At 34.3% G+C, this 14,316-nt stretch overlaps 1 protein-coding gene across 1 annotated transcript in view; it reads right to left on the minus strand.

Moving 5' to 3' along the window:
• LOC126971436 (segmentation polarity homeobox protein engrailed-like) overlaps positions 1-11,126 on the minus strand; it is a 28,315-nt gene extending 17,189 nt beyond the window's left edge. The window contains exon 1 of the mRNA XM_050817755.1: positions 10,294-11,126. Within this exon, the coding sequence (XP_050673712.1) occupies positions 10,294-11,014 (721 nt within the window). The 5' untranslated portion in view covers positions 11,015-11,126. The remainder of the gene's footprint in view (positions 1-10,293) is intronic.
• Between the last annotated feature and the right edge of the window lie 3,190 nt (positions 11,127-14,316).

The raw sequence follows: 14,316 nt of genomic DNA on the forward strand, positions 1-14,316 counted from the left end.
TACGCAAAAACTAATGTAAAAATGCAGTTATAATAAATTACACGCGTTTTAATCCTTTTAAAAATGTTTTATTTATATTCTATTCAAAGGCCTCTAAATAGTAACGAAAGGTACAATACAAAAGTAGTTTCTATCTAAAACGTCTTATAAACATTCATAACCATAGATAGCTATAATGTATCTATGGTACGCTAGGATCAAAACTGAATTATCCATAAATCGAACTGGGCGCGCCATCACACAAAATGGCGTTCGCGCGAAAAACTAGACAGCTTATCGGGTTATTACACCTGTTTTGACAACGTTAAGTGAATTTATATCTTAAATGTTGCAACATACGACCATTTTTCGCAGAACCTGTTTGATAAAGTATAATTGAGCCATTAATAAATGTAATTTTATTTATAATTCTACGCGCGTTGTTTTGTAACGGTCGGTATTGAATTAATTTGCGTGATTGTGTCGGATTTTTTGCTTGTAACATATGAACTCAAACATTTACAAGAACTTATAAATCGTTGTAATATAAAAGGTTAGGTAGCTATTATGTATTAACAGTGGGGACGATGTCGTGAAGTGATCAAAAGCAAGATTGAGCTTCACAAATTATAAAATACTTGCGTAAAGACGACCCGACACCCTGTGACCAATTTTGGTTTGACTTTTTTTTATAAAAAATAAGGGACGAGACGAGCAGGACTTAAGCTGATAGTAATTGATACGCCCTGCCTATCACAATGAAGTGCCGCTCAGGATTCTGAGCGGCACTACAATTATTGCGCTCGTCACTTTGAGACATAAGATGTTAAGTCTTATTTACCCCGTTATTTCACGAGCTACGAGCACGTGAAGGAGCCTCCCACTTGTTAATGTGTGCGTTTGCTAGTAGCTTAATTATTTATACTATTACATATTCTTTGGTTTAATTAAGAAACAAAAAGAACTAAAAAAGTTATTAAAAAGAAAAGCTAGTTATACAGTCTTCAACAAATAAGACTTACGGATTCAAACAGACTTATGGCACCTTCGGGCGGGCAAGTATCTTTACAAACATGGTAAACAGCACGTACGCCGTTCCGGCGTAGTTTACACCGTCTCACTATTGTACACGCTGACGTTTTGTGGTTTATTCTATATTCTGAGCGCACAAGGTCATTCTACAACTTACAACACCCACATCTAAATTAATTATATTTCATAAACACAAATGTTGCTTGAACAGCGCATAAACACAAAGATTAATTAATTTTATATAAAAACTATGTTGTAAGACGCAAAAACAATTAAGTTGTTGACATTAATTAATGCGTACATAAAAAAGATGGCGGACAGATAAAATGGCGCGAAAAGGCGTAACGGAACACGTCACGGCTACACAGTTCAAATTATTTGTTATCTGTGAATCTGAATTATGATGTACATGTCGCGAAATGATAAGGTGATGTAATATTATCGCGGTGATTAATTTAAGAGTTTCGCCGAATGTTGTGGCTTTTTTGACACATTTTATTATGCATTTTACTTTAAGATTGCGAATAATGTTTAGTGACAAGATCTTATATATCCATAGATATGTCCAATATAGTTATGGTCCAATGCTTTATGTAAATAGGTTATTGAAATGTAAGTAAGTGTAAAAAGATGGATTTGTCTACCTCTAGTAAGTTAAACTAAGGATAGACAGGTTATTGAAAACGGCCGTTAATCTTTGTGACAATCTGCCAGTAAATTCAATGTGAAATAAATTTTATTTAATCAGATTTAAACTAAGGACTTTTTAATCGTCACTATAAATATTTCTTTTAAATTACTGAATCTACCATATGCTCGGTAAAAGTAGAGCTCGTGAGAAGAACATACAAGTAACTCAACGGCCACTCTTTTCCATCAAATAGAGTATTTTATAATGGCTGTAATATAATATATAGATTTTAAAGTGCATCCAATGCATGAATCGTGTTTTAATAATATGAAATATTTCATAAAATATAATAAATAATAAACAGTATAAGTAAATATAAATTATCGTATACGGTATGCAACAACCTTTAGAGCTTGAAATCATTGTTTCTGTAAAGATGCTTCGTGAACACGATGGTCGTGATTACTGTCATAATTAGTAATCGGTAGGTCAGATTTAAATTACAATTTCACTGTTTTTAATATTGGACATATGAGCGTATGATTCACCAAATGTTAAATGATCACCGCCACCTAAATTGTCCTGCAACAACAGAGGAATTGAGAGGACCACTACCGGCCTTTCTGGAAGGTAATGTCATTCCATTAAGTTTAAGGTTGTTCTTTCATTAAAAACCTTTTATATGGTTTTGAAAGATTAAAACAAATCTGGTTTCGGTTGCCGATCAGCTTAGTTTGTGGCGAAAGTTGATATATTTTTTTAATAACAACAAGGGACGAGACAGGCACGACATTTAGCTGATGGTAATTGATACGCCCTGCCCATTTCAGTGCAGGGCCCAAGAATTCTGAGCAGCACTTTAATTGCGTTTAGACATAGGATGTTGTCTCATTTACTCAGTAAATTCACAAGATACGGCGCCCTTCAGACCAAAACACAATAATGCCCACACATAACTGCTTCACTGCAGAAAAAGGCGCCGTTGTGGTACCTACCCATAATCTAGCCGGCATCCTGTGCAAAGAAGCTTGTGGATACTTTACGGAAAACTCTCATAGATGCAGTAGAACATACAAACTGAAGTGACGTCTATACGCAATGCAAAGCGAGTACGTACTGGATCCCGGACCAAGCAGCTTAATATGGGTTTTATAAAGGTGTGCGTCCATTGCTCTGTCGTTAACTATCTTTCGTTATAAATATGAATTTATTGAAATGTATGCACCCTATGTTGACTGTTTGTTATTGTGTGTTAATTCTATGTTCTTTGCTATCAACGCCCTATAAGTTTGTTGGGTGAATTTGTTTTGATCATTCTATGGATGGTGTAAATTCATATCGAATATATTTTGATAGAGCAACGATCTGCCGTGAAACTTAAGTGTTTACCCATTTATATATTTAACTTTAACAATGACGTTCTACATACATATAAGGACATATCATTAGCAGTCTGATAGCGGAAGGGCTGTGTATAAAGACAATATAAGCAGTTTTACCAGTGGAATGCTCTTTTGGGACAGGATGCCGGCCAGATTATGGGTACCACCCATAATCTACCACCACCCATAATCTAGCGGCTCGCAGTAATGTGTAAGCATTATTGTGTTTCAGTCTGAAGGGCGCATGGCGCCCAATTACTGGGCAAATGAGACTGAACGTCTCATGTCTCTAGGTGACGAGCGCAATTGTAGTGCCACTCAGAATTTTTGGATCCTCTTGCTGCTAGGCAGACGTTGAAAATAGACCAGTTTTATTACTTTAGTGTGCGTAACAACCTACGTCTTACACTCGCGATTAGTGTTAGTGTGCGTGCATTGCTCATCTCAAATAGAGGTTAACTATCAACCTCAATTTTTTAATCACAGCTGTCACTAACATTCCAGACGTATAAATGATCTAAGCTATAAAGTTATCTTGCCACTATTGTTGTTTTTGAACCTTCAGTGAAATAACAGTGAAATGTTAACTTGAATAATTCTATTTGAAAGTATAATTCTATTGGAATTAACATGAGGCAGATGGTGTAACATAAAGAACGCTTTAGAAAAAATGCTTGAAATGTCTTATAAAACATCTCTAGCTCCAAATACTGCAAGGGTAAATATAATTGAATACTTATGTTAATAGAAGCAATAAAGATCAAAGTGGACTGTATTAATAAAATTTGAACCTATAAGCACTGTGGTAATATGTACTACGTACTAGGGAAGGTATTTCGAGTAAACTATAGAGCGCAACTTGATGACACGGGCATCAGATCATAGAGTTAGAATATACTAGAGCATAGATGATCAGACAGCCCGATAAAACGTGCCAATTTTGGATTTGCCAATGTTCGCTATATTAAAAATATTAAGTGGCTGACTGTTGACGACTTGAGAATCAAATTCGGTTACAGGAACAATAGTTTCGTTTATACGCTAGTTTATTGTACTTCTATAGTTTATATACAAGAAAAAAACAAAACGTGGTTAAAAAATTATAGATATATTGAAATTAGCGGTGGAAGACTTTAACTTATGTTTTGAGGGTTATTAAACCAGTTATAGGTATTTTAATACACAAGAAGGAATAGCTATTATATATATATAACCCAGCATTAAAATACGTGTTATTGCTACAAACGCTTAGCATAGACTAAGTGAGTTGACTAAAGCTGACCACAACTATTGTTATTGAAATTCAAAATTCAAATATTTTTTTCAAAATAGGATTTAAACTTATTGCACGTCAAAATTTACCACCAGTTATATGCCTCAATTCTTATAAGTGTCTAATTAGACTGTAATTATTATAAGAATATTGAAAGAATAAACAAAAAAGCTTGTAATCTTAGTTTAAGGATTGGTCTCCGCTGCGCTCCAACTAGATACCGCACTACTTAACAATAGCTTTTTTATACGTCAACTTCATATTGTACTGTGTATTGGCTATTTGTAAAGATGCTTGTATGCGTGGCATCTTGACACTCAATGGCATCTTTCAATTGTTGTAACTTATATGTATACGCTTTGTGTTATTTTACATTGAAATCAATAAAATACAAAATACTTACCCCCTGATAGTATGCGATCCCAGTGTCTTTCTTATTTTTTGTAGTATTATTTTAACATAGTTTTACTACGCAACCCGGCATTTTGTTTCAATCATTAACAAAGTTTAACAAAACATGTGGCAGGCACGTCAACGTCACACATTGTTCGAGCCTGGCTCAAGTGCGCCCACTTGGGCTTAGTATTAGTTAACGCACTTTGCGAATACGCCTGCGGTATATAGTTGGGACGATCGAATGGAGACCAATCCTTAATCTAAGGTAGGGGGATATATCTTAATATATATAAATTACGTGACACGTTGTTTGTCCGCGTTGGACTCCTAAACTAATGAACGGATTTAAATGGGGATTAGGTACTTCATGGAGTGCAGTTTAGTCCAACTTGAGAGATAGGATAGTTTTTATTTCGATTTGGGATCCATAATTAATTCATTCACGACTCGTGGTCACACCAGTTTGTCACACCAGTGTGACTACGAGTAATTTTTATTCCCCGTGGTCACACCAAGGGTTTTACTACAGCCTGTTGGTAATTGATATAAGTGATGTGTCAATTTCAATTCTCATGATATCGACATTCTCGATAGTTTAGATAAGGAATGACTAAGGATGGAAATTGTTTTATCCTCGTCTTCACACCGCAGGTTTAACTACACTACCATATGTCGAAATAGGCAAAGATCTATAACTTTTGTATATAGGTATATAATTAACGAAGTATTTTCATAAAATGGCCTAAAGAAATATTATTATTAATAAGTTTTGTTTGGGTATTAATGATCAAATTATCTTTCTCAATTTGTCTCTTTTTTCTTGGGTTTTTTCAATTACAATTTTCATATCCTCTTTTAAGACAGTTAATAATTTATTAACTTATTTATTATTAATTTAGTCCACATAATATCCCTTGTGAGGGATAAAGAAAAAACAATTTCCATTCTTAGTCATTCCTTATCTAAACTATCGAGAATGTCGATATCATGAGAGTTGAAATTGACACATCACTTATATCAATTACCAACAGGCTGTAGTAAAACCCTTGGTGTGACCACGAGGAATAAAAATTACTCGTAGTCACACTGGTGTGACCACGAGTCGTGAATGAATGAATTTCATTTCCAATATTTGTTTTGTATGGACATATTTTCTATGAGAGAATTTATTGACGCACGGTTTGACAGTTCTGCTGTGAAACAATTTCATTACAACAACCGGGGAGCATATTTTACGAAATAATTATTGATGTTATGAAATATTATTGACAATTCACAAAAAACAGCAATTTATTAATTTTTTATTTTTATTTGGAAAACTGACAGTGTTACGATAATTTAATTACTATACAATAGTGTGAACATTTTACACCATTAAAAAGTTTTCGCATATTGATAATGTACAGAACAAATTCTGTCGGGACGGCTAGTAAACTATAATTAATACATAAATAGAATCTGGAACATAAACCTGTACCCATAAGCCGTACCTACTGTAGGTACCTACTTACGTAACTATCGTAAACCCACTATCCGTATTTCAAAATATGAATTCAACAATAATAATGTGATAAATTTGTCATAGATTAAAAAACAGAGCGCCCAGCAAACATAAACTGCCAACATTTGCGAATCTTTTTTCACAATAAACTTGTTGCAATAAATATACATTAAACGCTTATCTTTCAATCTATTTCGTTTAATTACGCGGTCTTTTTGTAAATGAAAATAATTTATAAGTTACAAGAGTCATTACGATAACGGCAGGAATAATTGCTTTTATTGCATTTGTAAAAGTTCTAGTTCAATTTGTTTTATAACAGAAAATAGCATGGTAGCATAAATACGGTTAGCAAGGATAATTTATTATTTAACTATAGTATAAAATGCTGTTTTGTGTCTGAGCTCGTATTATATAGACAAATGATTTGATTTTTGTAGTGAAATCTTCTTTAGCACTCATTCGGGTTAAGCCGGCTCGATTCCACCAATGACGCATTAAGCTAAGTTTAATAAAACTCAGCTTTTCTTAGTTAAAATGCTAGTCCTAATCTCGATTAAAGACGAAGCGATTTCACCATTCGGTTTAAGTGCGTTAACTGAGTTAACATCTCACAATAGAATGTATCAAACAGCTGTCATAACTCTTATCAAGTATAAATCCATGCGCCTATGGAGAGTTAAATTATCAGTAAGTATTGACCATGGACTATATTTTGTTCTCCCAACAAATTATATTTAAAATATATAACATATAAATATTCCAAAAATATAAATCAATAACATAGACTAACAAATGAAACAAGACGGACTGACTCAACAAAGCGAGGCGGGTTAGTAATAGGTAGTTAATAGTACGCCAGTTTGTCATAAAAAAAAGCTTACTGATAGAATGTAAACCGATGACAAACAACATGTAACACGCAATAAACTAAAAATGTCAAAAACGCAAATAAATGTATATTTAATTAAACTTTATACAAGTTATAATTACAATTATATATGTAATTACAAAAGATTAACTCACGTATACAACTCAATTATTTTTTATTAATCTAAGTTAATATATACTATAGGTACTTATTATTAATAGTTATTACGTCTTTAATGAAGTCGATTTAAAAGTACTTAATTAACTTTATTAACCTTCGATTCCAGTAAAAATGCATTTACTTACAGCATTTGTAACAAATGACTAACGGACGTTCCCAATATACTATCTATAGATACAGGTAATTACTACCTTCTACTATCAGTAATTAGCTGTCAATAATCTGAAGCTGTCCCAATATACCCGATAAATCATTCTTATCGCCTTATATTGGGACGCGTGAATTGCAATTCTGATACAAACTTCTATCGCTGGTAAGCTATACGGCGTCCCATTGACAGACAGCGTGTACGGATAAGGTGAGTTACCGTCGATATGTTTATTGGGACAGAAAAGTCAACGATAGTTACGATTTCTATCTCAAGTAAGAGATAGACTGAATATTGGGAACGGCCGACGACACGGCGGTAGACACTTTGACTGAAACTTCATCAAAGCCCATAAAATGCAGATACGGTATAATTCAAATCGTACCTCAAAATTTTTTCTATAAGTGCCGAACATAAAATTCAATAGCGTTGCTTGAGGTCATTGTAAGTGGACATAAAGTATTTGTCAAGAGTTTTTTCATCCGGTTTTGTGGCGCAAGCATGTTCTGTCAACGGTCTAATTAATCATATTATAAACAGGTGAAGAACCAGAAATATTTATTATTTCGCTGCTATTAGGAAACACCAAAGATAAGTATTATCTATTATTATATATGAAATTATTATCCGTCATTATCCTTGACGTACTGGAAAGTTTTTTTTAATTAGTATATTTTGGTATCCGTATTGAAAGGGCGACAAAACAACTGGAACCTAATTGCAAGACTCCTAGTTATCTCATAAGCTACAGTAGTTACAGCAGATATTATATCAAACCAATCAAATCAAAATCAAAAAACAATTTAATTTTGTCCGTAATCAATGCGACAAATTGAGTTTTTTCAGTCTCGTGTCAGATTTGGCGAGTCAACATCACCTGAGGATGCCTCGTGTACAGGCGAAACACGTGTCGAATTGATTGCCTACACACAAAACTTAACGGAATTTACACTCAATAAAAATCACAACATTTGAATAACTCAAAATTCATGTACTTAGGCCAAGGAAATGACAGTAATGAATGTCTATAGTGTTATACCACATAACACAGCTTCGGAAAAGGTTGTGCTTTAATGAGAAGAAGTGTCAAGAAACTTATTGCCACTCTTTTAAATAATTACAAACATAGCATTTCAAAAATTGTATTAAAATTAATGCAAATTCATTTCTGTCTTCTCATAGTCATAAGTGATGACCTAAAGAATGTCTGGTTCAAAGTATAGTACCCATAAAGTTTCACCGTGGATATGCAGTGATGTAACAAAATACTCAAATTAACAGAGCATATTTCCGCTACATCCAAAAATAAAAACCACTTCTAAAAAAGCCGTCATGCACATAAAAATATATGGTTCTTTTACAAATGCATAAAAAAAGTACAGTGTTGTATTATTTTACGATGAAAAGTGTCGACACTAACATAAAGCACCTGATGGTTAATGATACCACAATGTGCTACGTCCAGTCCACTACATTGCAGAACAATTCTGGAAAGCCCAAAATTCTGTGTTTAATTGCGCTCGTCTGTTTGAGACATAAGATGTTGGAGGCGAGGTCTAAAAAAAATCGCCGACTATTAATTAATAGCCTAAACAGGGAGGCTTCTTTGCACAGAATACCGGCTAGATTATTAGACTAGGAACCACAACGGCGCCTATTTCTGTAGTGAAGCAGTAATGTGTAAACATTATCGTGTTTCGGTCTGAACGGCGCCGTAGCTTGAGAAATTACTGAGCAAACGAGACGTAACATCTTATGTCTCAAGGATCAATCCTGAGCGGCACAGCATTCTGCCCATTGGCAGGGCGTATCAATTACCCTTTAGCTGAACGTCCTGCTCGTCTTTTCCCTTATTGTGATATAAAACGCATGGTCGGATTTGGTCGGATCGGACGCGGTCCGGTAAGGGACCATATTTGATGGGTTGTCCACGCTTACATCAGACATAACATCTTAGTATTGGTACCTAGTTATTAAAATATAACTTATTATTATATATTACTGCGCCAGTAATATGTGATCTAGTGAGTAAACTAGGGAGATACAACTCAGACACACATTTTCACTTCTATGGGCAGATAAATCTTCTAAATAGAACACAAAACAGAAATATATATATTGAATGGAGAAGTAAGAGCTTTACAAAAACTTAGTGTGAAGCACATGACAGATTTGAAAGCTTTAAGATGAGTTTAATATGACGAAATAGGTATAAGTTATATTATATATTTTTTTTTTATTAATAAAGAAATTGCTCTGGTAAATTTTGCCCTGTCGACATATAAAAACTTAATACTATTCATCTGAAAATAGGTTAAGAATAGGTTTATTGAGCATTAAAATAAAAAGTAGTAAAACTTCATAATGAACTTTTATAATATAGGTATCTGTAGCTACAATGATATTTGTAATGTAGTCGCGGCTTTCAAATTAGGAAGTTATTAAGAAACCTATCTACTTCAGTTATTATTTATTCCATTGCTGATCAAATTAAATGAAATAATTCCGTTTGAGTTTATAATTTTAATTAAAAGTTGTTAATGTTCATAAATATTTGTTTGAATATCACAGTTAGTCATCTCAACATAAGACCTAAAAGTAAGTATTAACTATTTAGTACCTTTAATCTTAATATTAATCTTGAGTGACTTTTGTAAAATTTCTGCTTTGATCATTTATAAGTACGTCCAGATAGATCTTGCTGCTAGACAGATGAAAACAAGCCAGGTTTATTAGTTTAGTATGAGTGATAAGCTACGTCTTGCTCAAAATATAGTTTACTGTCAGCCTCAATTTTTTCCACGTTTTCATAGCTGTCACAGTCTATCTACACTTATAAATGATCTAAGAATTGAACATTACTAAGCCATTTATGAAAGAATATCAAAAATAGAACTTACCAGAACTGGGCCTGTCGCTATATCTGGTGCAGTAAACCCAAGCAGGCCATAATGTTGTATTCCCTGAAGAAGATTGACTATTCGTATCAGTACTGTGCGTAGAGGCCCCACTGGATGTTGAAGAAACAACAGAACTTGCTGAGTCAGGTCTTTTTTGCTCTACAATCTTTGGTATTTCTTTCTCTTTGTAAATCTGCTCGCCAATGTTTGAAACAGTCTGTCTAAGCCCACCCAGCGGAGGCAATGTACTAAAATCATCTTTTTTCCGATAGTCATACTCGTATTTCGAAAAACTCTTTGACTCATATGGCTTGTAAAGAATACTGTGGTTTGGACCGACGGATTTTGGTCCTTCGATTTTATTCGTTTTTCGAATTGCATTCAAACCGAATTCTGGGTGTAGAATATTGTTTATGGAAAACGCAACGGATGTTGCTGGCTGGTATCGTTTGTCAATGTCGAATCTTTCTGGAATTATCGGTTTGACGTCTGGGGTTTCTGGGCGGTAGTAGTACTCTTGGTTGTGCTCAGGACTCGGCGGTGGTGAGTTTGGTTGAACTTTGACGGCTACGTTTGTCCTATCATACCTGTCGATTGTAGTACAAGTATACTGCGACGAACAATTGAATTGGACTTGATTTGTGTGCGGTCCTGGAACTCTACCTGTCACCGGACCAGGACTGTTCGCTTGATTTGGACTACATCTATCCTCAAAAGCCATTTTTCACAGCACAGTCTTTAATGTATGGCGGAAACTTGAAATTCCAAATTCGAACCGCTGTCAGAGACGTCAAAATTGACAGCGGCGATGAACTGCACTCGCGACGACGGCGTGCGAGCGACTGCACCTCAATCGTTCGTAACAAGTCACGCCCTCAAACAAACACCTTTCCCCACCCAAGTTTTGGAGGCGTCGACATTTTTCGTTACCACACAGTTGTGTTTTATCACGTTCTATCCAGCCGTAAACCGAACGCATTTGATAAGGATGGGTATACAATTGATTTTGATTGTTTAGTGGGTTTGGTTGTAATTCAATTGCAAATTAGCATGGCTCTTTCGAGTTCATAATGTATCAATACATGGGGTGCTCTACTGAATTTCAATTAATCTTTGACAGAATTATTATATTGATAGACAGCTCGCAATGATAAATCGAATGAGATTAGTTTTCACAAACTGCTTTGATGTGAGTTCTGATTAAGTTGTATCGTATGTTATTTTTATAGCGGATTTAGATTGTCTCAAGTAATTAAAATACAGCAGTTCTAATTAACAAATAACTATGTTAAATAGTTTTTATACGAATAGATAGGTATGTCATAGACTATTTTATTAGTGTAGAATGTAGAGATACCTGTCTGTTAGTACCTAAACTTATTACTTACTTGCGTAATGTCCGTTTGTCATTAAGTTTATGTTTATTCAAGTGATTTCTAAGTGGTTTAATAAAGTAAATTAATTCCGAATTAGTGTTTAAACGTTTTATTGCGTTTCATTTGCCAACGATTAGCCTTTTCATGATATTAGGTAGATATGTCTTACCACGTCGAGGTATGTTTATCTACCAAAGAAAAATATGAAGGAATCAGAAGTGACGTAGTACAAAAAAAATTTTTACCAAAAAAACAACCGACTTCAAAAACACTATTCCAAAACAATAGATATAATGTGCACTAAAAAGTATAAAAATAATTGCGTATTTTTATACAATCTAATTTATTAATCTATTTCTTGTTATTTTTGGAACCTTTCTGGAAGTCGGTTAAAAAACAAAACATATCGCATCACAGATGACTTATAGATAGGGTAGTCAACTCTTTGGCGGCCAAAAAAAAAAATTGTTATCCACAAAAAAAAGGGGGTTCTCAAATAGGCGGGTACCTACTTTATTTCAAGAAATTTCTTTTGCTACATTAAGCCTCTACTAATATTTTTTTATTTTTAAAGAAAGTCTCATAGCTTTTTTGCTATTTAAATTAGAAAATACAATTATGTAGTACCTACAGCTTTAATTAGTTTTAGACTGGCTCTATTGCGCTCATCTCGCCATTTGTTATATTACAGAAAATATCTCTGTATAGGTGGATGTTGCCGGAATTTAGAGAAGAAATGATATTATTTTTAAAATATTTTTGAAATTGCAACATTAAGAACTTATAGTTGCCATTCTTCAACTGTACCTTGTGTACTTGCTAAAATTTTAATTGTAGGTATAATGTTGTGTTGTTGGTGTAACTATCTAAATAAATAAATAAAGTGTTGTCTGATCTAGTAGTAGGTAGGTACCATTGCTATTATTGACACTGTTATTCCTTTTAGAAATAGAAAATATTTAACTCCAATTCTTCAATAATGGCTTTTGTGGAAGATACAGTAATATAGTAGTTTCACCTGCTATATATATTGTCCTGTACACACGTCTTAAATTTGAAAAATCGTTCCAGCCGTTAGGAGGAGTTCACTAACATACACATGAGAAGGAGAATTGTATTTATGGTTGGAATTGACAATCTAAACCAATCTCAAATTCACTGGAACACACAAAAAAATCATCCCAATCGTTCCAGCTGTTTAGGAGGTAGTTCAATTGTGAATCTTAACCATTCTCGAATCCACCTGAAGACACACACCAATCTCAAATTAGCTGGAACACAAAAAACAACCATCAAAGTCGGTCCAGCCGTTTAGGAGGTAGTTTAATTACAACAGACGCACAAAATAAATATTATATATAGGTATTAAGATAGTAGGGTTGGCAGCTCTAGTCTAGACCACCCAGCGAGAACGTAGTGATTTAGTTCTAATAGGAACAGCGAACATGAAACAATGCGTAAATATGTGCGGAAACTCTTCCACAACCCGCAACTAAACCAATGTTTTCTCTTTTTTCTTTTTTGGTTTCTTTTTTTAAATCTGTGTTATTGTTTACTGGCTCTCCAACAGTTACCCAGGCATTCATTTCCGTATGGTTAGAAGGTAGTTTTTGTCTTTCAATAAGTGATTTCATATAATAAAAACTGGAGATGTATTGACTAGCTGATTAGTTAGATCATTGGTTTCGGGATATTTTGATAACTTGGCCAACAAGCCTTCGATCGCCTGTGTGAAAAGATGGTAGCTCACATTTGTATAGCAATTATAATATAGACACACTTTCATACAGATTTTATAGACAACGATATATATTTAATATTATATACTTATTTAAACATACATAAATACAAATGAACATCAATGACTTGGAAACAAACATCCATATTCATCATAAAATGAATGTTTGCACCTACCGAGATTCGAATACTCCCGTATTCTAGTTCTTCTAGTTTAGAAGACAGGGTCACTAACCACTTGGGTCGTCATTGTATTGAAACTTTTTTGTATTATTTAAGCCGAAAAGGAAGAATATAATTTCTATTCATCCTCATCATCAGACGGAGGACGTCCACTTCTGGACAAAGGCCTCCCCCAAAGATCTCCACGACGATCGGTCCTGCGCTGCTCTCATCCAACGTATTCCGGCGATCTTCACCAGATCATCGGCCATCTTGTTGGGGGCTACCAACACTGCGTCTTTCAGTACGTGGTCGCCATCCGAGGAATTTATTGTCCCAAAGGCCATCTGTCCGTCGAACTATGTGCCCTGCCCACTGCCACTTCAGTTTCGCAATCATTTGGGCTATGTGGTTGACTTAATTAAATTAAATTTTCTATATTTCTAATAACTTTGTTAAATTCTAACTAGTCGGCAACTCTAATAGAAACCAAGATGGTGAATTTTAAAGGTAGGAACGATTCATAATTAGTATCTTTTGATGTATTTAGCATATACACTGCTACTCAACATTCCGTGTATTAGACCCGCAATGGATCGGTTTAATTTTAAAGGAGTAATTTTAAGATTTAATTTTTACGGGCGATCTGAGGTTGGGAAGTGAAAGGGGGGGGGGAGGTCGTTTAAGGGTAATAACGATGTATCTCGATTTCCGGCAAAACTACAAGGCCTATGGAAAAAAGTTAAAT

This window comes from Leptidea sinapis, chromosome 23 (genome assembly GCF_905404315.1).
Source record: "Leptidea sinapis chromosome 23, ilLepSina1.1, whole genome shotgun sequence".
Taxonomy (NCBI): domain Eukaryota; kingdom Metazoa; phylum Arthropoda; class Insecta; order Lepidoptera; family Pieridae; genus Leptidea; species Leptidea sinapis.